The following is a 23335-nucleotide window of genomic DNA, read 5'->3' as shown; positions in this document are numbered from 1 at the left end:
TGCTCTGCTCCCAGTGCCACAGTAGCCAGCCAGCCAGCCACCCAGTGTGTGCGTGGAGGCAGGGCGTTGAGCCAGGACTGCACCAGGTGGATAGCTGCTGATGGCGCTGGGAGCGGAGCAGCGGTGAAATTTGGGGTCAGTGCAGCATCCTCCCAGCGCTGCTGGCACCCATTCCAAGCCCAGCCCCCACCAAGAAGAGCCCTGTGCAGCCTGCCCCACAGATCTGGAGGGCATGTGCTGCTGCTGCGCATTGATCTCACCCCCCATGCCCCTTCCCTCCCCTTCCACCACACCAGACTTGCCAGCTGGAGGCAGCTGTATTGGAAATCAGATCAGTATCTGCCAATATGCCTCCTTAAATATTGGCTATTGGTATCGGCCCCAAAAATCTCTATCGGTGAGTGTGCACTATTACATGTGTGTTGTGTGCACGTACCTCCTAAGCTCATTTTTTTTGTGTCTCAAGAGATGAGTGGAATCACTCACCCAAAGATCTGACATCATTGATGCTGGTCAAAGAGACTGAAGTTCCATTTTTCCTCAATATTGTTTTTGAACTAAAATCTTGACACCTTTGAATTCTTTCTTCCTTTTGTAGGGTTTGAAATCCTGTCTAGAGGATTACAGGGCTGCAACGTACATGATCATCTGCCAGCTGGCAGTGAAAGTGACCATGGAGACATCTTTAGTGAGCGCCTTGACTTTACAGATCAGCAAGTCTTTGACCAAAATGCCTTCCCTGGCCAAGGAAGGACTAGCCTGCCTGATTGTTCTTCTACAGAGCCAAAAGGGAGACAATCTTGGGAAAAAGTAAGCATGCCTGAAATGACTAGAAAAGTATACCCCATAACTCTTAATAGCTGAGAACACGCATCTCGAGTAAAATAACTTGATCCTATTTTAGATTCCAATTTTAAAGGGATGCTGATACTGTTCTGTGGGAGTAGCACCACAGTAGTTATGTCTGAGACTGCCACACTATTTAAGAGCTGATACTTGAAAGAACTATAAAATCCATATCTAGTGGATTTTAGCTATTAGTGTAATTTAATTGTTTTTAAAATTGTTGCAACTCCTCAGATTTGGGGTAGCATTTGTGATAATTTGCTCAAGGGGTTTCTCAGATACAGCTGTCCCGTAAAGGCTGCTTTCAATATACAGATTGCTTTGAAACCTGTAAGTTTTAGGGAGAGTATCTTGAAAGTAGGTATATTTTCAAGAAGAGGTAGGGTAGAGGACTTAATGCAGGTTTGGTGTCATTGGGTTAGCGGGTTCCAAGATACATCCCCACACCCAAATTGAGCTGTTTGTAACATTGCATTCTTGTAGCTTCTGTGGCGCAGCATGAGGAGAAATGGAAAGCTGTGACACTTTTGTGAAATTTATTGCTTAGATTGTCCGTGGGATCAGCTAGTGAACAGGACCAAAGACCAGTTTAGAAATACTCCAAAAGTTATTGCACTTGAAAAGCTCCAATAGTTTTGCTTATAGATAGTCCATCTCTGTGGGAACTACTGTTTTCTAGGAGTGAGCGATACACTTTGAGGCTTTGTCTACACTTAAAAGGGGTTGCCAGTGTAGTTGTAATGATAGAGTTATACTGTCAGCTCCTGTAAGTAGAGGCACAGCTTATCCTCTGTGTTTATGTATTGAATTGCTGAGATAGATAGTTTCTCCAAAAGGAATAAACTATATGAGAAGAGGGATCTTTGCTGATATCTCCTAGCACCTGCACTAGAAGTTTTACCAACGTAGTTCTGTTGATAGGTTGGGAAGGAGAAGTCAACAGATCATGCCCTGACTTGACATAGCTATATCTGCAAAACTTTTAAAAGCGTAGATCAGGCTCAGATCCTCTGCCTTCAGAGTGGCTTAGAACAGGGTTGTCAGATGTCCAGCCCATGGGCTTCTTGTGGTTTGGGAGACCCACCTCTTGGTCCAGCTCACAGGGTTGGAAATTTGATGGCAGGGTGAGTAGCAGTGGTGTTTACTCCCCTGGTTGCCAAAACCACTGTATCAATGGGGCCAACACCCAGGAGGTTAATACAACCACTAAATTTTTCAGTCAAGGTTCCAGTTGAAGACGCTACTGTCTGTGCTGGCCAGGCAAATTGCAGCAGTACTGATTCCTGCAGCTGCCAGCACCCAGAAGGTTTATAAGGCTTAATGCTCACTCCACCACCTGAAGTTGGGTCATCCAGCCTGCAAGAAGCTATAGTTTCAGAACTACATATTACTGTATGGGTATTTTCTTTTATGTGAGCACATTCCATTAAGACTAAAAGCCACTTCATTTCTCTATGATCCCCCTGTGCTGTAAAAGTTTGTGAGGCACACCTTTCTATTATTCCACTTTCAAGGAGTTAGTGTAAGTAGTATCCTGGTTGCTGCATCTAGATGGTATGGTGTGCTTCCCACTACATTTTCTCTCCCTGTGCATCTTCAAGGCCTCCTTGGGCTAGGACAGTGAAGGAAGCTAGTCTTAATGGCAGTGAAGTTTTCCCAGGGAGAACTCTCCTTGCACACAAGTACTCCTCAGTTCTGCACCCTTCACTGCCATGATTTTCTGTTATTAAAAAAAAAAAAAAAAAGGAAATTTTCTGTCCTAAAGCAGAAGCAGAATTAAAGTAAATACTTCCTACCTTTGCAGAATCTGAAATGTACCAGCAAACCTCAGAAAACTGCGACGTATAACCCTAGAACTCTTTAAATTTATGTTCAGTGATGCGGTGTCACTTGACAACACATATTGGACATTTGAAGGTTTTCTGTCATACCTGTCATACTGTGTCAGACACTTGAAGGTGACTGTCAAACTGTGACCTAAATCCACATTCACTCTTCTGTCTCCTGTGCAGGCCATTTAATTACTTGTGTAACCTTCAGGACCTGGTTACCTTGTTGCGTGGCATTTCAGAAGCCTATGACATCACTCCACTTCTGCGTTACCTGCTGCCACAATTAGTTAGCTCCGTTGTCCACTACAGTGATGGTAGGTTGATACACAATTAATGTTTTGTTTAATTTTCATGTGCAAACTGTTATGGTAACTTTCCTAAATATCTAGGTAAATCATTTTCAGTCACTGCTCATGCTAAACTGCTGAAAACAGTAAGCAACTGCATATACTCTTTTTTTTATGTTTGATTTGTGCTCTGCTTTCCCAAATGCTACAGAAGACTGTTCTTGTGCTAGGCCACCAGATATCTATATGAGGTTTCAATTGCAGGAAGAGGGTTCCCTTTTTGATAGATTAAATTTCTGTTTGATTCAACATAATTTTAGGAAGTTATTGACTTGAATCTGTACAGATAATATTGTTTGATACAATAGATGTAACACGTCCCATAATTTTTATCCAGACACACAGAAATGGTACTCACCAGCTCATAATGGATGTTGTTTTTATTAAAAACTACGAGATTTATAAGCACTGATGATCCTGTTTTACAGATTTGGAAAATAAGATCCTGAATAGTTACGTTACTTGACCAGAGATGCTCAGCAAGTTAGCATCAGAGTTGGGAATGCATTCCTGTCTCCCAAGTTATGTGCTCAAGTGGCTAGATTTTGCTGTTAGTCTTTAGGGTTTTGTTGGCTTAGTCAACTTAGAGTTAATTTTTCTTTGATAATCATACCTCTCTTCTTAAGAAGGGGATGAAGAATCTGAAGAGTCGTATAGTCAGATATATGCAACACATCTGGAAGCGATACTTACAGGTATTCCACTGGAAAAAGAAGTAGATCGCCTAGTGGCCTGGTGAGTTAGTTACGCTTATTTTTCACAGAATCATTTCAGATAATAGAACAGTGAATTTGTAAAAACATAATCTTGTTAACAGATATCTTTTATAACCTTTTGTATTCATGGGTTACACATTTATTCTGATGTCAGAACACTTGAGTGTTCATTGAGAATGTTCACCTGGCCAAGTTAAACACGCATATAGATGTTTGCAGGATTGGGCCTTGCTCATGCTTTGGGGATGAAAATGTGGAGAAATCCGTACTTAAAAAAATTGTGTAAATCAGACAGACTGTTGTTTGTCCAGATGAGTGGCATTGATCACTGTGATGCCCTGTAAAGGTATGTTTTTTTCCTTTTGTTTGTCATTTTCAGTAAATTTCTTGAAGAGTTTATTTCCTACAGTACGGAGAATGCATCTGAACCCACCAAGATGGAAGTACTCAGCAAAAAGCTGCTTCCTCTAATCAGGCTTTTTGAAAGAAAGTAAGTTACTTTTTTGACCTCCCTGTGCTCTACCTGCAGTGTGAAGATATCCTCTGTCACCTATTCATTCAGAAGAGTGTGTGTTCATATAGCATATACCAAGAGCCCTTTCATCCTGATAGTGGCAGTATACTCCCTTAAGTAGAACAAATAATAATGTATAACACTGTGCTAGTCTAAATTGATATTTTACTGTAAATTTAATTAAAGCTATGTCTTTAACTAATTAATTACCCTAACCTGTCTGAGCTTATGTAGTACATGAGTGCTTCAGCAGTCAGCCTCTTTAACCCTTCCAGTTAAATAAACTGACCCTTTCCATTCCTTAATTACACTGTTTTTGATCTGTCACATCAAAACACTATTGGGTGTACACGCAGAGCTTTTTATAAAAACTTGCTCAGACAAGAGTGCTTTCAGTCTCTCGTGTTGCACGTGTTCCTCTTGTGCTTGGTGCATAACATTTCTGTACAGAATGTCTTTCTCTTGGCTGTTGGCAGGTATCCTAAAGCCCTAGACATGGTGTTGGAGGAGCATCTGAAAGATGTTACAGATCAGACCAAGCAAGATCTTTTTCACCAATTCATCTCTCTCTCGCTGAGCGGTGGTAAATATGAGGTAGATACAGATTTGTGGCCTAATTTATCTCTGAGGTTGCTGCCTTAAAGTCAGTATTGCAAGAATATGTCTGTTCTTATTTAATTTGGGGGCTTTTTTTTCTTTTTTAATTGTGCTTTAGATGCCATGTTGTGTTTGGGCAAAACTTTGTTACAGGATCATGGAAAAGTAGGGCTGGAACAGGAACTTCAATAAGACGTCTAGTCCAACCCTTTGTTCAAAGCAGATTCACCTATTTCTAAACCACCCTAGACAAGTGTACGTCTAACCTGCTCTTAAAATCAGGAGGATTTTCATGACTCCAGAATCACAGAGCAGCTGTCAATCATCCCAGTCTTTGGTCAAGAAAACTTCAGTTTCATGTTGGAGGGGGGGTTAATCCTAAGTTTTGCAGCTACTTTTCTTGCTATTTCTTTCTCCCTTCTGAATCAAGCATGTAAAAGAAAAAGATGATGTGTTATTAAAAACATTTCAAACATTCTGAGCCAATTTAAAAATATACATAACTGTACATAAAGGGCATAGATTCTTTGTCTGGGTGGCAAACTGATGAAAACATGGAATGCAGAGTTATGACCTGTGACTGCTCTAGTCCTCAATGTTCTGGAGATAAGGTATAGGCATTTGGGCTGACATTCAGGTTGCCTTTTTAACTGTAGCTATCTGTGTTTTGTCAGTGGTGTATTACGTCACTGGAACTGTCTCAGAATCCTTAGGTAAGGACACTGTTTTCCTAAGGCAGTAAAACATTTGGTGTTTCCTTCACCTTGGCAGAATTTGATGGACTATTATTAGAAATATATTATAAGTTCATATATAGTCAGTTGCATTTCCTTGTTCTGAATTTGATGCTTTACCATCAGAAATACAGTTTCCTTCTGGGACCAAATGGTAGCTAGTTTTTTTTCCATAGGTTTGTTGTATGTGCTTTATTCATTTAACATATACTGAGTAATTGTAACTTGTACATTTCAGTTTCTAGCTGATTCAGATACCTCCCTGCTGCTTAGCCTGAATCATCCACAGCCTGCTGTCAGGGTTTTGGCTATTCGGCATTTGAAGGAGATTATTGAAATATCAAAGGTTGGTACCCTGAATTCCTCTCATCAAGAATTTACTCAACATCTGATGTCTGCAGAAGATCATTTGTCAAAAGTTTTAAATAAAATGATACAAACATCACAGTAATACATTACAACCTCATTAGAAACCTGCTTACTACAAACCCCAACTCTTAACAATCCCAAGAGTCAGAATATTTTTGTTTTGTTTTTTAATGAGACAGCAATTTGATTTAACCCTAATGTAGGGTTAAACCCATCCTTGAACTTCTTTCCTGGTCCTAAAGACATTTTTAATGAGGTTATCCTATAATACTTAAGATTTATTACCTAGAGTCTAATTCAATTTTTGGCCAGGTAATGTCATTATTGTTTTAAATGTTGGTTTATCTGGTTCAGTATGGATTTTATTCTTGTCTATGAAATTCCTGTAGTGAAGTCTGGGTAAACAGATTCTTCCTCTGATATTACCAATTAGCTTCTCCCTTACAGAATTTTCTTCTGTGTGATATAAACCCTTTTCCTTTATTGGAGTTCATATTTTTTTAAAGAAAATTATTTTTCTTAATCCCTTTCCCCTGTTTTTCTTCAGGAGGGATTTGATAAGTCCTTCATAGAAGAAGCCATTCTTGCTCGACTTATGGATGACAACTTGGAGGTTGTTGTGTCTGCTCTCAGTGCCCTGGAGGTAAATCTGTGTCTCTTGAAAGGTTGCACAAAATTTTATGTCACCTGAAGAAGGATGATTGTGCTCAAAAGCTTGCTAAGAACTTTTTCCTGACTACTCAGTTTGTCTAATAAAAGATATCACCTCTATTCAAAGAATTTTGCCTGCCTGTGTCCTTAGGCCAACATAGCTACAAGCAAAAACCCAGCAGCACAACATTTTAGATCTTTCTTTATTTTCAGAAGCAGTCTGAAATGAGTGCTTGCCTCTGATGATATTACAGGAAGATTGTGCCTTCCAGTGCTGTTCATTTTGACCAGTGATCTACCATTGATTGCAAAAAGGTGTACATAAAAATATGAATGATTAAACAGTAGACTATGCTTTTAAATTATTTTCATGTAGTGAATACTACCCAGAGGTAAAAGAATGCTTACTTCATTATAAAGCATTCCTCTTGTTGTAAATTCAACAAAATTTCCAAAGATTTTGCTATATTTCAAACTATATGCCTTTCACAGATTTGGCAAACTGGAGCATGCTCTTAGAATACATATTAATTTTGAGGAATAAAAATAGTATCAGATAAATGCACTCAGTCATTAGTGCTGACATTTTCTGTTGTTTATAACTTTATGAAATACAAGACAATTTGCAAATTATCATTTACTTTCTCTTTCTCAATTTTGCTTGTAGATTTTTAAGGGGCAGATCAATTCGGAAGTAACTGTTTCAAGTCTGTTGGGCCTTTTTCAAAGAGCTGATCTTTCAAAGGATGAGAAGTGGTATGCATGTATTTCCCTTCTGCCTCTCCCCCCTGCCCCCCAAGACTTTAAAATTATTAGGGGTGAAAGTTGGTTCAGGGTCTTGTCATAGCTGAAGTTCAGATCTCTTTTGTTATAACAACTTGATGAATCTTGGGTAGTATTTGAAAGTGTTCATTTTTCACAGATTTCATTTGCTTTCTGATTTCGTATTACAAAGTTGCTGGCATTATAGAGAAATATTCTTGCTCACAAAATCAGTGATGCACTTCAGCCTTGTTTTTTCTGTTGTAGGTACACAGTTCTGGAAGGAGCAATAAACATTTTAATCAAAGAAGAAATTCTGAATGAGAGAGAGAAGCTGTTAAATCAAGTAGCAGTAAAATTGTTACCATTTATGGTGATCACTAATAATAATTCAAAATCAACAGACTGGAGAATGGCAGTTTGTCTATCAGAATCTGGCCTCTGCTCCCTTCATCCATTGTTCAGAGGCTGGTCAGAAGGTAAGATACTAAAATCAGCTGGCTTAATAAATAGACAGAGGGAAAAGAAAAACTACTACGTTAGAACTTTATGATCATAAAGTCAGCAGAGCACTTCACTATTTGTAACAGGCTATTACCCTTCCACCATGAATAAAACCCTTGAGAAGTGGATTAGCCAGTCAGACAAAACTCTCATGTTACTTTTATCTTTGATTTAGAGCATGACTTGAAGTGATACTGTAGCACCTGTGCAATATGTGAAGTGATATTTTTTATGGTTAATTGTAATGGTAACTGCCTTAGGGATTTTTTATATAGGACTTGATTTGCTATTTTAAGGCCATGGCCCCCACTCTGTAGTGTGGCAGAATTCCAGGTGAACTAAACTGAAGTGTAAAGAGAACTGTCAACAACAGGCAAAACAGAAAAAAAAAAGTAGGGGGCATGTTGCAGTGGGATCCTGCTCTATATTCAAGGAGTTAACTCTTCTGATGCAAAGGGAAGTGGGGATGAGGGAGGAAGGTCCAGAAGCAATGTATGTGGAGAACATCAATTGTTTGAAAGCTGAGTACGGAAAATCCTAGAATGTTAGTGATAAGGAAATTAATTGCCTAGTGTGCAAAAATACTTCTAAATAAGGTCAAGCTGTCAGCATTTTCATGTGTAACTTGCATATCTACCTTCTCTGTTTTGTGGAAATAGCTTTTGAAAAAATAATTAAATCCAGTGAGCCTGCAGAGTTGGTTGGTGTGGCCACTCAGAAAATGATCCTGCTGTTTTCTGATAATATATCTTCAGGAGATCCTTCCAAAATGTTACAGATGGTATGTACATAATTAAAATATGTTTGTTTTTATGATATGCCAGACTCTCTAAATTTGTGGGGCCTTACAGGCAAAAGAGACTGAATAAGATTCATGGCAGCTTAACAAATGCTGCATGTTATATTTTACACTGTTAACCAGTAGCTAAAAATATATATTTATGGTATATAAGAATTATAGTCACAGATATAATGGTCAAAAAAATTACTGCCTGCTGACTGTCATGATAAGGAAAATACAATGCATGAAAGAGTAACGCATTGGCACATTAATCTAGTTAAAGCAAAACTTCATGTTGGGGCTTTTTGTCCCCTGAGGCAATTTGCCAATTGAGGTGAAAAATGTATAATGAATTTGGAGGTCTCTGCTGCCCAGTTTGACTGGACAAATCCATGGGCAAATGTTTACATTCCACCAAATACTGTCACAGTAAGAATTAATAAGTACTCCTGTTAGAAGAGAGGACAAGGTTTGAACTGACTTTGGAAACAGAATTCTGTACTAAGTCATAATGAAGGTATATTGGGGCAAGGTGTTTTACTCTCTGTGCCATAGATGGCGGACAAAAGGAAAGGAGCCAATGATCAAGTGCCTTATGCTGTCCTTTTTGTGTTTTAAGGTGGAGGATTTGATTTGTGCTGCTGAAAACGAATCCTGTCATGTGAAGCAGAAAGTAGCTGCTCTCATAATCACCTCCGTGCTTGCCCAGTGCTGCTGCAGTTCACAAATGGAGGAAAGTTCTTTGTCATTGGCTCTCAGAGTCTTCAGTCTTTTGCGGGGAAGAATCAGAAAACTTGAAAGCGGGCGCTCTACAAAGGTAACTGTTATGCAGTTTTGGAGATGGCACTTTTTTGTTGGGGAAAAGCCTTTTCATAGGTGGAAAATCAGCAGCTTTGAAGTAGGCAGAAAATCTTACTACATTCTTAAAGACACTTGGTAACATTTTCTAAAAGTATTAAGATGATTATGGTGTTGTTTTATCACCAAAATAAATTTGGAGAAAATAAATAACTCTTTGTGGTTTACAGCGGTATAATAAATTAAACATGAATTTTTCTCTTTCATCATAAGCTAGAACTTCCAAGTGCTTAAGTGTTGGTCCTTCTTCTATAGTCTTTCTAAAAGGAAAAATTTGAACATTAGAATTAACAACGCGAGTTGTCTCTCATCTTGTGGAAGAGAGAGACTGTTGTTGAGCCATAACCATGTCTTAAGGATGTGATTAATTGCAATCCAAAATAAGCATTCAAAAATAAATTTTTATCCTATTTTATTGAGGAAATTAGCTTTTCATTTGTATAGTATATCACATCTGTATCTTTTGAAAAGTAAGATAATGTCAAATCTGATTCTTTTTAACAAATCTGAAGAACTATGTCTTTGTAAGAGAACAGACCTATTATTAATAGGGCACCATCAACTTGAAATGAAGCCATTTGCTAAAAATATAGCCTAGATGTAGTTTTAAGTGCATGTCTAGCTTGAGAATCCCCTGATTAAGTTTTGAGGTTTTGATAGAAATCTGTCTCAGTTTTAAGGTCCTTCTGATTTACTGGGTAGGGCAGGACAGGGATTCCTGGCTTCATATGGAAGAGCCTATTTTGTTCTTTCACTGCTTTAATTTAGAAGTGTAATGTTCCTAAAGTTAAGTAGGCTTCTTGGCCTCCTGCAGGCTCAGAGTAAGTGCTGCGCTCACTAAGCAAGGATTACTTCCATATGTCTGAAGCCTACAACATTAAAATTGTAATTCCTATAAAAGAATTATGAATTAGAATGTTCTTTTTTTTCTTTGCATGCAGCAGGCCTTTTTGCTAATCTTCTGCCAGCATGTAAAGTTGTTTTGTAACTATTTGTGTGGGTGACTTATGTTTTCATTCACAGATGATTCCTCCAGAATGGACAGTTGAATCATTGCCTGGGAGTATATTGTCAACAGAGTTGTTGACTGAATATATAGAAAAGCTCAATAGAGGTCAGGCTGTGGATGCAGAAGATTCAGTTACTCTCTTGCTTCTATTGAAAAGCTTTATTAATGACCTTAGGCCTCCTTTATCCTTTTTAAAAGGTAAGCCTTAAGATTTTAACTGAAGATTTTTAGACTCAGTGAAGTAAAGCAGCCAAACTAATCTCCTCATTCATTTTTCCTTAAAGGGTTTTTTTTACAAATATCTACACCTTGCATTTCTAGTCATGCAGTTTTGTTACAGTTTTAAAATAGCAGATTTCTTTTCCCTCAGCATGGGAACTTCCACATTTCTTAAGTTCTTTAATGGCACGGTATGTTTCTGAAATGATTTTTTATATGTATATACACATTTGTTTCTTTTTTTGCCTACGCTACATGCATGTCCATAGAAGAGAAGTGGTGGAATCCAGAAAATCTGAATGAACAGAGCAGAGATTATTTACACCTCCTGTTGGAGCTGTTTAACCTCATTGTCTGTAAAGCTAGTGAAGGAAGCAACTCTGTTCAGTTCAGAATGCTGATGAGTCTCTTATTCAAGGTATGTGTGTGTGTCTGCTTACATTCTCAGGTAACATTCTGAGTTTATTTAATCTTTCCAATTGTTCAACTTGTTTTAAACTTCTGCATAACATTTAGATGAAACTGAGAACACTCTTGATTGATCGTGGTTACATATTTTTTGCTTCATGCAAGATAAAGGGGAGTGGAACCTTATATTTTTAGCTAGTGATCCAGTTTTAATTGAATTTCTAAGCACTGTTTAAGTAGTAAAAAATGTATTTCCAGAAGAGTTTTACAGAACTTTGTTTCTGGAAGCCCATTACTAATTTATTCTTATCTGACTAGAAATAATGTTAGGTAGTGCAATTCAGGTAACTTAATTCAGTATTCCTTTTCCAGCACCATTGCGTATATTTATAGTCAGATTTAGAGAGATCATTATACAAACCTCTTCAGTAATTTAATTATTTTTCTTATAAGCCATTTTGTGCTGCATTTCATTTTATTTACAGCATTTTTATAAAGATTATGATTAACTAGTGGGAGAATGTTTAACACAAGACAGACTTGCATCAAAATAGTCATTAATAGAGTATGTATTTATGCATTTCCAATCGTATATCTCGCTAGCCAGATTTGATAGGCTATATTAGGTGTATTGATTACGTTACAATTAAAATGGATGACAGATTCTCTTATTCTTTACTGTCAAATAGGTATTTGGGGCTGGGCTCTGTAGAATACTTAGCATAGTGGGTCCTCAATTATGATTAGTCTTTTGTTAACTTTGAATAAATGGGTCCAGAGATGCACGGGTTTTAATATGACCATATCACTGGGCAACATGGAACGCTTGAGCTTTGAGTTGCGGGGTACAGAGACTTTGACCTACTTAGTCCATAGCAAATACATACCATTAAAAATAAAAAGCAATTAAAGAATCTCAAAATAATATGTTTTGCCAGTCTTTTAGATAGTAGCAGACTCATTTTAACTACTTTTTGAGGGAGGAAGGAAGGGGAAAAGAATACTCGATTGAGATGAGCTGAAGCTGCTGTTGTTTTTGTAGACTTGTTCTGTTTGCTTTAAGATGAAACTAGACCACAAAGATAGAAACAAGCTGTATTTTCTAGTGCTAACTCCTCACGGTCGCCTTGTTACCAGAGGAAGACCAGCAAAGAATGTAGTATTCCTGTGCAACTTAGGCCAGTGTTGATTTGCTTGAGATACTGCTTTTCAGTGTCTCTTCGGAAGGGCTTACGGAAATGTTACGTGTGATGCAGTCTAGCTGAGACGCACTTTTATTAAACAAAAGGCAAAAAAAGAAAAGAAATCAGGCAATTGTAGAGTGTGTGTGTGTGTGTGTGGTATAGCCTATCTCCCCATTATTTTATATTAGGACTGATTTTCACCATGGCCTTTTTGATCAATTAATTTCTAATCTCATTTTCTTGTTTATCAGATATATTCTCAGAGAGAAAGTCCTTAAGACCTCAAAGGGAATGCTGTAGAAAGTAATGGGGTGTAGATTGTAACCATATTGGTTTAAGGACAGAGGCAGACAAGGTTCTTTGAGCAAATCTGGTATCTTTTATTAGACCAACTTAAATAGTTGGAAAAAAAAATTATTAGCAGTTGGTGTATGATCTTTTTTGGTGGTGAGCAGGTTTTTGCCTGTTTGGGTCACCGCCTGTCCCACAGCATCTGGGGTATTGCTGCCCCTCCCGCTGCTTCGCCACCCCTCCCATGGGCCCTGAGGGACAGGGAGGGGGGGACCCGCGCAGCCTGTTACGCCCCTGGACCATGGGGGCTTGGCAGTGCAGGCCATGGGGGCTCTGCAAAACAGGAAGTGCCACAGTGGGCACTTCCGGTTTCACTTTTCTCTTACATTCCAGTTAACAGCATGGCAGCTTGTAAGGTGCCGGTTAACACAGCTTTTGCAGTATGTAGAACGTAGGAAGTTGTGTTCATTGGTGTTAAAAAAACCCAAATCTAAGTAGTAAGTAAGGTCTTTAAAACAAAAAGGGATGTCATTAGGTAATAGTGTCATGGCTTCAAAACAAACGTGCTAGATTGAGTTGGTTGTGATGAACTATTAAGAAACTACATTTTTAAATACTAAGCAGTTCTCATATTGGCTCAAAGGGAAGTCCCACAGAGTTGCACTAGTTCAATATAGATGCTTGAAGTGGTGAATTATAGTCTCCAGATCAGCTCTGGATCTAAGAGTTCACTCTGGTAGTGTCTCTGAGAGAGAAACATTTAAAGAGCATTTGTATTCCAGTATATTCAGGGCTGTGGACAGAGACAAAGAATTTAGGGCTGTGTGAAACAGCACTGCTCCGTTTCAGTGTCTGTTTTGCCATTTTGAAGGGCCAGTGTTTCATTTCATTTAGTTTCGAAGCACTGTTCTGCTGTTTCGATGTTTCGCCCATAGGCTATAATGGGGAAGTCATGAAAATGCCTAAAACTTTGTCATTTCATGCCTGATTCGGATGAAAATTGCAGGGATAGTAGCCAGACTTCTCCCGGGGATGTGCGCGCACACCCCCCCCCCCCCCCCCCCCCCGATCTGCATTTGGGATGACAGGAAGCTGCTGTTGCCACCTGGGCGTGGCCAGTGCCCAGCGCCAGGAAGACTGGTGGTGCTGCTGCTGGCAGCAGCGGCAGCCTCCTGTCATCCCACACGCAGATCTGGGTTGCCCGCACCCTCAGGAAGAGTCTGGCAGTGCTGGGAGGACAGGCTGAGCTCCGTGGGACTGAAGGAGCCACTCGGAGCACAGCCCTAGCTTTCCCCACTTCCCGTTGCCAGGCTGCGCTCCAAGTGGCTCCATGACCCTCATGGAGCTCAGCCCGGTGGTGGGAGGTGGGGGGCAGATGCTGGCCAGGGTTGTGCTCTGAGTGGCTCCGCCAGCCCCACAAAGCTCAGCCCTGGCTCTCCCCTGCCTCCCACCGCTGGGTTGCGCTCTGAGCAGCTCCACTAGCCCCATGGAGTTCAGCGTGGTGGCGGGAGGTGGGGGAGAGCCAGTGACAGAGCTGCTCAGAGCTCAGCCCTAGCCAGTGGCTCTCCCCCGCCTCCTGCCGCCAGGCTCAGCTCCATGGGGCTGGCGGAGCTGCTCAAAGCATAGCCCGGTGGCGGGAGACGGGGGAGACCCAGGGCTGCGCTCCGCCTCCCGCTGCTGGGCTGAGCTCCATGGGGCTGGCAGAGCTGCTCGAAGTGCAGCCCTGGCTCTCCCTTGCCTCCTGGCACCCTGCTGCTTGAAACTTGAAATGTTTCAAAACTTTCAAAACATTTCAGGTGCCCTCATTTCTTTTTGAAGCTGTTTTGAATCTTTTTGTTTCATTTCGATTTCACTGTTTCAAACTCAAAACGTGTTGAAACAACAGGTTCAAAACGAAACACTCAGCGAAATTTTGCCCTAATAAAGATATATTGTTTTGGGGTGGGAGGGCTTATAAACTTAGAAGTGTACATCAGCTGAATGGGTGTAATGGTTTCATCTGTCCACATCTATAATGATATAAGTAGAGCTAACCATGCTATAACTTTAACCTCATTTTAAGTCAGGTTTAAATGACCCTTAGTAAACTACTATAACTTGCAACTTCAGTGACTTGTTTCTTATCTCCCCATCCTAATTCCAGAATTCATTATAATGTTGCCCCCGCCCCCCAACCACCACCACTTCGAGTGTTGCTAGAAATTCCTATGGTAACCATGCGAAAATCTAGTATTTTGGAGTGAAGTTGATTGTATATTTTCCATTTTGACCAAGAAAGCCATGTGACGCATGAAATTAATGTTAGCATTACTATGAGATACAACTTTGAAAAGTGTTAATTGGACAATTAAAAATCAGTGCATCAAAACAATGAATAAAAACTGGGGATTACTTATTCTGGTACAAAATTGCAGCTGCTCCGAATAAAATTATATAGGCTCTTAATTTTTGCTCTTAATAGTCAGGCAAGCGAAGCAAAACGTTGTAATATTTTAATTTTTATTTCAAAGGTACATTTAGAAGACTCAGAGAAGCTGTTCAGATTCCTTTCAATTTTATGGACTTACAACTACAACCTTTCGAATCAACTAAGCTACACAGTGAACGCAGTGTTACAGACTCAAGCTTTGTATATAGGACATGCAGTGCTTACATCACTGGCAGCCCAGAAGAAGAAACAGCTGGTATCAGCTTCTTCCACAGGTAAGGGGAAACAGCATCCATTTCGGTTTCTGAGACTTAGTCCTGGATTAATAAAACCCATACTTATACTCCAGAACAAGAAATTAAGACATCCCTTTTCCTTGTAGTGTATGTTTCCTGTAGAAACCCTATATTGTAGACGAAATTAATGAGGATGCTTATGTCAAATCAAAACCACAACGGCAGTAATAATTGTTGTGGTATACAGTAACGTGCTGTCAGTTGTCAAATAATACAGTGCTTTAGGAAATGTATTTCAGAAAACACATTTCAGTCAACAATGATGTGTTGCATAGTCTTCAGCATCAAAATGTAAACCCTTTGATTTTTAAAAAGAGTCTAAGTAGCCTTACGATAAAGCACATAGCCAGACATCCACAAAGTTCATGCTAAAGTCACTTGAAATCCCTCAAGGTTTATAGTGAAAGGAACAAACCCTTTAATGATCTTTTAGGGCAGCTGTTGAGATATTCCCATCTTTTAATTGTGTTTTGCCCTACTCCTTCCCCCTCCTCCCCTTTTTAGTGGTAATATCTTTGCTAATTAATCTTGGGAGTCCTGTAAGTGAAGTTCGAAGAGCTGCTCTTAAATGCCTCTGCTCCCTCAGTGGAATAAAGGAGTCTCTGTTTCATCCCATTCTTCATCACCTGGTCCAAAAAACCGAGGAGATCATATCTGATCCGACATATGTAACTCAGGTAAGATTATGTTAATATGTATATAAAGAAGTGGAATGTTGGGTGCTGCTTTGAGCTCCAGCTTCTAGAAATTGGAAAGCTATCCTTTTTATCCATATGCTTTGTATTAAAATACAGATTAATGTTTGTGACTTCTACCAAATCTTGTTCAGAAAACAACCATGTTTTCCAAGTTAATTACTAGTAATCTCTGCAGAGTAAAGGCTAAGTTCATTGTTGAATAAAACTGACATTGCTGAAGGAGTAAAGATCGGTTGTTTTCTCAGCCAGCCATTTCCTTCCTTAAGAAAGTTTGCAGTGGTCATGCTAAATAAAGTTCTGCCCTGCTGTTAAGTTTTCTCAGGGATTCCCAGATACCTTTCCTCCTAGTGGACCTCAGAAGAGTTATCCCACAAGTCCTCCTCCAGATATTATTCCCAACAGGTTGCTATTTTTTTTGGAAAAATAGGGCCTAAGAGTCTGAATATCTTCCTCCACACAGACAAGTATGTTAAGGGGCAAATGGAATAGACATTAAAGCCTCTTCCCACAGATAATCCTACAGATGAAAATGATGGTGAAGGAAGAGAATCCCAAGCACATACAGATTCTCTTGGGGGGGTTCTTTCCAGTATCAGTAAGCCATTTACTAATGCTTTCTTAGATAATCGGTATTTGTATACTCCTAAAAGCCTATTTGTTCTGCTTAATTATTTATGTACAAAGAATTTGGATATATATCAGGTAAGAGACATTGTTTGCTTATGATGGAAGGGAAAAATTAACTAAATGACTTAAAAATGAATGAGTAATTTTGTTTGTTCAGATCTGTCTTGCATTGCATTCGCTTACACTTTTGTTACAGCTCTTTGGAATTTTTATTAACTCTTTAATATGTTAACTCTTATTTTTCTGACTAGAGCCTAGGAGGCCTGTTTAAGGAGCTGCAGACACAAAGTGAACAAAAATCCCAACAGAAATTGTCAGAAGCTTTGAAACACCTACTCAATTGTGTACAAGTCCCCACTTGTCCATCATATATTGCAAGGAGTTTGATGAAAATTCTTCATGCAGTTAATGGTGAGGTACGTATGAACTTTTCAGCTTTTTTATTTGATTTATGGGTAGGACCGTTTTGTAAACTGATGGGAGTTGGTTGAAATGTGCAGAAATTGGAAGATGCGATATTATTTAGCTGCGATAGCTTTGTTACATTTGACTAACTGACGTATTTTTGGCTAATACTTCTAACAATATGACAGGTAAATGGGGGCCAATCTTTTTGGCGGGTGTGCCACAAATTAAGCCCACACTATTCTGATCCCTTGCCCAATCCACCATTCTGCTCTATGCCTGATCTGCTACTCTGCTCTTTGCTTCCTGCACCATCTGTCACCATGCTGCCTGCTTCCTTCCTAAACTGCTGCATGTTATACGCAGGGCACCCTGTGACACTTGACCTGTGCTAGGTAAAGGTTGCAAAAATCTAAATCAGAGATTATTGAAACAGTTTCCTTGCTCTGTATGGAATTTTGGGGGGGTCCAGGACTCTGCACTAGAGTCAGAAGTAAAATTGCTTAACAGTACAGAACAAAATCTTCTTGGGGAAAATCCTTTGTCTTTCTTTTCTAGAAAAGAATGGTCCTTCCTATAAGCACACATGTGCCTGTGGTTGCCTTAAGCAGAAGCTTTGCTTTTTCCTTTTCTAGAAGTGTTATGTAAAAAGTAATGTGCAGTATTATATTACAGATTACTGTTGTGCTAAAATGAAATCCTGCTTCTGAAATGGAAATGTTTTCCATTTGCAGGTGGTTCTTTCCCATCTGTTACCTGCAATAGACAGGTTGCTGGAGAAAGTCCTGAAAGATCCTGAGACAGTGTTGAAAGATGAGGTGTTTCTTCTGCATCTCATCCTTGAGAAATACAATGAACATTCAGCTGCCCTCTTGTGCAAGAATCAGCAGTGTCTGGATTTGTTCATTAAAAGTCTTCACACTACAAAGGAGCTCTACAAAGACATTCAAACTCTCCAGATCACAGCACTTGGGCAGGTAGGGGGTTCTGAAAGATGGTTTTCATTTGTTATGAAAAAATGTATTTTCTTTTTCAGCATAGTTAGTGAATTTAAAAGGACTCTTTCAAGGCCTTAGATTTAGAACTGGTTTTTTTCTTTGTTTGTTTCCAAAGTCCACTTAGGTCTCTTGAAATGTTTTCCAAATGGACGATTCAAGTAAGCATATTGGATGGGAAACAGGATTTCTTTCCTCTTTTAGCTTGTTTTTTAATAAAGAAAGGTTTCAGGGTTGCACTATGTTACTGTTGCTCCAGTTTTTTTACTTTTTACCAGTAGGTGCTGTAGCTCTATTTCAAAATCTCTTTGTAAAACAAAAAGCCTAATGTTAAGAAGATGTAGCGAGCAAGAAATAGCCTTTTTTGGCAGTTGTTCACTTAGTTCAGGGGCGGGCAAAATATGGCCTGTGGGCCACATCTGGCCCACCAGGCCATTTCATCTGGTTCATGGGCACCCACCAACAAACTGTACCCCACCTGACCCATGCGCCTTGCTCCTGCCCTCGTGCATGGAAGGATCCAGACCAAACAGCATGGAGCTTCTGGGTGCAGCTGCTGCTGGCATTGCTGCAGCTGCTGGAGGATCTACTCAGCTTCCCCGGTGTCCAACAACTCCTCTTCATTTCCGGCAGCATCTGCAGGAGCTCCCCGCTCCTCACTGCTGCGCTCCTGCCCCTGCTGGTGCAGCCATGCCCCCCACCCAGCTGCTGGGGGCATGCGCTGTTCATGCAGCCCAGCCAGTCCACCTCTATCATGTGGAGCTCCCCACAACACATGTGCAGCTCCCTGCACTCGCATGCCACTGGGGTAGGCCCCGCATGATGAAGCCAGCTGCCGGGACTCTGCCAGAAGTGGTGGGTAGCTCTGTCTCCTGCTTCCGTGGCAGCAGGGAACAGGAAAGGCAGCTGACTCCATTATGCAGGGTTTCTTCCAGTGACACGCAAATGCTGGAGGCTGCATATGCACTGTAGGGAACCCAGCGCGATAGAGGCAGGCCAGCCTGGCTGTGCTCTTCGCCACCACATGCAGCTCTGGCTGGAGCTGCGCACCACCAGGCAGCAGCACCTGTGTGGACCACAAATGCTCCAAAGGCCCACTGTCTGCTACTGCTGCTGCTGCCAGCAGGCACTGCACTATGGGGGACAGTGTGTGGAGGGCATCCCCACAGCCCCCACCCTCCCTATGCCCCCCCACAACCACACAACCATACCCTATGTCCCGCCTCCCCCCCCACACACACACAAACACACCACCCATGCGCTCCCCCAACTACAATATACAAGAGTAAGACTTTATTTTTGAGCTATTGTGCAATCGCCTCTATACACACAACACAAACACAAATCATGACAAAAATATTTTTGGTAATAAAATTACAATATGTTACACAAGATGTTTGACCTTTAGTATATGAATTGTTTTTTTTCTGGTTCAAATGGCAAGTCCCCTCTGCCCTCCTTCCTCACCACCTCCCCCCCAATAAGGAGTACTTTTGGAGGCAAGGGGAAAGATTTCTAGAGGCAAAGGTCAGGGGCTAGGGGGCAGGACTTCCAGTCCCAAGATGGCAACTAGGGGATGGGGCCCCTGTCAAGGGGCAGGCTTGTGACCCTCAACAGCTCACCAAAGTTCATTAAGCGGCCCTCCAGCAGAACGTATTATATTACAGTTATAAAAGCAGAGCAGCAGTTTTGCATCAATCCAGAATAGATTAAATGTTAATATGCCTGTAGGGTATCTTAAAAGTATTCGTGAATGAATATGCTTTTTTAATTATCCTACACATAGTATAGTATATAATGTGTATACTTTATAGTATGTAAAAATATATACATTATTTCTGTGTGCATGTGTATGTGCATGTGAAATTAATTGTATACACATATTACATGTTTACTTGTGTATGTTTTAACATGCATGTATGTAAATATAGTGTGTGTGTTTATAGCAAATTGTATGTAAATCTGATTGAAATTTTGAATTGTACATTTTGCCATTAAAAAAAAAAAAGTTACCCAAATCCATGTTGGCTGCATTTTAAATACTTTTTTTTTTTATTTTTTATAGATTACTAAGCCATTCTTTGCTGCAGTGAAAAATGGGAACATGCAACAGAAGCTTCTAAAAGTATTGTTTGATTTACTAGTAAGCTGCAAAAACCCACTCTGTGCCCAGACCATTAGCAGTGTTTTTAAAGGGGTAAGTTGTAGACTCTTGGGATTTGAGAATCTGTTCAAGAGATGGAAAGATGGTTCCCGGTTACATCAGTAATTATTTTTATTGCTTAAGCAATTCATAACATGATGTAATCAGAAATAAAAAAGCCATGTAATATAATTGAATAAGCAGGTGTTAAAGGTGCATTTTAACAGTTTTCTAAAAGATGTAGATCAAATTTATGTGAATCCTAACAGCACTTGTTATACTGCAATAAATTTCAGAGAAAGGAGGAACATTCCACTATGTTTGAAAAAGTAGTTGGAGAAAACCCAGAAGCATTTTCCCCAACCATGTTTGTTGTAATTTTGGTTTTAATATAGCAGTTTATCGTAATACATAACTTAAAAATGATTTCTCATTTTGGCAAATAAGTGGGCAGGCACCTGGATAGGTGGCTGGATTAGTGCAATCCTTATGTAATTAGTTGTCTTTTTTTTATACTTTTATTTTAGATTTCCGTTGATGCTGAGCAGATGAGTGTAGAATTGGAGCCTCCCGAAAAAGCCAAAGTTCCGGCTACCGTTCAGCAAACAAGAAGGCAGAAAATGCAGCAACAGAGGTAGAGAGCATAGGGATAGAGAAGCTATGGGCTGTCTGTTTTTGTATTGGAATACTAAATATTTAGTATTACAGATAAGACTGCATCTACTCTTGTAGGGGAAAAAACCCAAGGGCCACAGGGATATATACCCTGGCCATATTATTTTGAGAAAATTAACTGGCAGAAAAGAAGCCAATCCTTCATATGTGACTCTTGAATTCTTATGTTGAGCTTGATGCACACATCAGGCTACAATAAATTTTTGTGTGCGTTTTAACTTTAAATGTTTGTGTAAAGAAAATGAATGTATTCAGTTGTGTGCACGTGGCTGAGTTTTTAAGGTTAAAGCCTTAGCCCTAACTGTCTGAGAAATATGCAAAAAGCTAGGGTAAAAGATAAAACCTTGCGTCTCATTAATTTTTTAGTGGGTAAGATTTAATCGTATTTATAAGTTCAGTAACTACAGTAGGGAAAAAAATCTCTTTTTAGTTAATCGTTCCTCCTGCTCCTCTTTCTCCTTTTTCAGTCACCTGGCTCACTAGATTATTTGTCAGAGACTGGCTTCTCCATCCTTGGTTAGCTATAAACTGGCAGTCAATCTTTGTAATGAGATCACTGTCCAATGACAAACAGGTCAACATTCGGTCAACTGATTCAACTTAGACAGGGATGTCAGTCACTGGAACCTGTTGCAGAATAATGGGGTTGTATTTAGGAATGCTCCCATTGCCTTTTTCTTGTTTTTTAACTGGGTCTATTTTTTGTTGCTGTGTGCACTCAGATTCTATTTCTGTTTGAAAGGTCACACATTTTTATCATCATCTCTACTTAGATCAATACCAAAGAGATGTTTGTGTGCTATGTGAAAACTTGGCGAACTGTACATGTAATTTTTTTTTATTGCATGCTGTGCTAAATTGTGTTTTCATTTTACTTTCCATGAGTGTGTCCTTATTCACTGCTTTTCAATTTTTTCTAGAAAGCCTCAAGATGGAGAATCAGTTCAGGAAACAAGGAGCATGAATTGGCAGAGGATCACACTCATTCTGGAACTACTACAGCACAAGAAGAAGCTCAAACATCCTCAGGCACTGGTCCCTACACTTTTTAACCTGCTAGCCAGGTAATGGTGCCTTATTAAACATAAGTCCTTATGCATTCTCTCCTTGGAAACAGAGTGTAAAATGTTAGTATGTGAGAGTGAAATAAAATGCTTAGCTTTTCATATGTGGACTAGGAATTTTATTTCTTATACCAAGGGTTCAGAGGGGCATAGCTTGTTTCCTAAAACCTCATTTGTACAATGGCAGTGCCAGCCTATGGTTGGGGTGATACTCCTGTGACACCTCATATGAGGCTAGCAGGAGATGATTTCCAGAAAATGGTAGTATTGCCCTGTTTAGGGACAGCACGACAAGATTACCGCTGGTTCCAGCTTGGCCCCATGTCCAAATGTTTTCTTTCAGTACTCTCCTGAAGACTTTACAGGCACATGACTCTCAAACATTAAGTTGTCTTAAAAGTTACAATGTAAATTTGAAACCCTCAGATCTGCAGAGGGAAGTGGGTGTTTCAATGAAGTTTTTCTTTCACTGATGTTTAAGTATTCAAGTCGAATCCTCCTGCACAATGGTAATTATTTTGAATGGACCCATAATGAAGAAAAATTACAAGCTGTCCATATTTTCAATTTTTTAGTTTTTTAAAAGGAAAAAAAAAAGACATGGGGATAAGGTAGGAAAGTTTGGGGGTTTTTTGTTGTCCATGGACTCCGAAAAAGTAACCTTGCTTTTACAGCAGTCTCAAACTTTACCAGTCTTCATGTTAAAAAAAATTTCCCTTGGTTTGAATTTTAGTTCATTACTTACTTTTACATATTTTTCTCAATTTTGTTTCCACCTACCCCCAACTCCTTCCTGAATCTGTAGATGTTTGGAGCCTTCCACAGCAGAAGAAGAAAATCTAGAGTATACAAAGCAGCTAATCCTTAGCTGTTTGCTAAACATCTGTCAGAAACTATCCCCAGATGGCAGCAGGATCCAGTCAGGTAAAAATCACAGGTTCTTGTTTTGGTTATGGAGACTTTCCCTTCCATTTCTACGTGACTGTCTTCAGGAATTTAAAAGTTCCTTTTATCATTTAAAAAATATTATGCAAAAAATATATTATTTTTCCCTTTTGCAGATATTCTTGATAAAGAAAAATTCAATGTGGAGCTGATAGTTCAGTGCATCAGGGTATCGGAAATGCCTCAGACGCATCATCATGCACTGCTACTGCTTGGAGCTGTAGCTGGCATGTTTCCAGTAAGTAGGGCATAAGGGCTATTAGCAAACCTTCTCTTTCCTCTGCCTTTTAGAGAAGGGAAGAAAAGAAAAGCTTGATGATATAGAAGTCTACAGTGCAGAAAACTTTTGTGAAAGGAACTAGAGGCTGCAAGTTAACACTGCTTATTTTTCAAAGAGATTTCTACTTCCTTTTTTTTATTTAAAAAGCAAAATGATA

General features: G+C 39.7%; 1 protein-coding gene across 3 annotated transcripts in view; it reads left to right on the top strand.

The window, feature by feature from the left end:
• Positions 1 to 23335, top strand: part of HEATR1 (HEAT repeat containing 1) — a 54057-nt gene that overhangs the window by 11594 nt on the left and 19128 nt on the right. For 2 of the 3 annotated variants that reach the window (XM_006258182.4, XM_019479747.2), the window contains 22 exons: positions 599 to 810; positions 2859 to 2992; positions 3652 to 3760; positions 4121 to 4231; positions 4732 to 4849; positions 5825 to 5932; positions 6503 to 6598; positions 7274 to 7362; positions 7636 to 7847; positions 8532 to 8653; positions 9273 to 9470; positions 10535 to 10718; positions 11009 to 11157; positions 15133 to 15325; positions 15851 to 16023; positions 16923 to 17087; positions 17811 to 18053; positions 20137 to 20268; positions 20742 to 20848; positions 21810 to 21953; positions 22759 to 22877; positions 23015 to 23136. In XM_006258182.4, the coding sequence (XP_006258244.3) occupies positions 599 to 810; positions 2859 to 2992; positions 3652 to 3760; positions 4121 to 4231; positions 4732 to 4849; positions 5825 to 5932; positions 6503 to 6598; positions 7274 to 7362; positions 7636 to 7847; positions 8532 to 8653; positions 9273 to 9470; positions 10535 to 10718; positions 11009 to 11157; positions 15133 to 15325; positions 15851 to 16023; positions 16923 to 17087; positions 17811 to 18053; positions 20137 to 20268; positions 20742 to 20848; positions 21810 to 21953; positions 22759 to 22877; positions 23015 to 23136 (3240 nt within the window). The remainder of the gene's footprint in view (positions 1 to 598; positions 811 to 2858; positions 2993 to 3651; positions 3761 to 4120; positions 4232 to 4731; positions 4850 to 5824; positions 5933 to 6502; positions 6599 to 7273; positions 7363 to 7635; positions 7848 to 8531; positions 8654 to 9272; positions 9471 to 10534; positions 10719 to 11008; positions 11158 to 15132; positions 15326 to 15850; positions 16024 to 16922; positions 17088 to 17810; positions 18054 to 20136; positions 20269 to 20741; positions 20849 to 21809; positions 21954 to 22758; positions 22878 to 23014; positions 23137 to 23335) is intronic. The other variant, XM_019479746.2, reaches the window with a different exon arrangement.

This window comes from Alligator mississippiensis, chromosome 1 (assembly GCF_030867095.1).
Source record: "Alligator mississippiensis isolate rAllMis1 chromosome 1, rAllMis1, whole genome shotgun sequence".
NCBI lineage: Eukaryota > Metazoa > Chordata > Crocodylia > Alligatoridae > Alligator > Alligator mississippiensis.
Note: the sequence above shows the minus strand (reverse complement) of the source record. Positions and strands in the feature narration are given on the sequence as shown.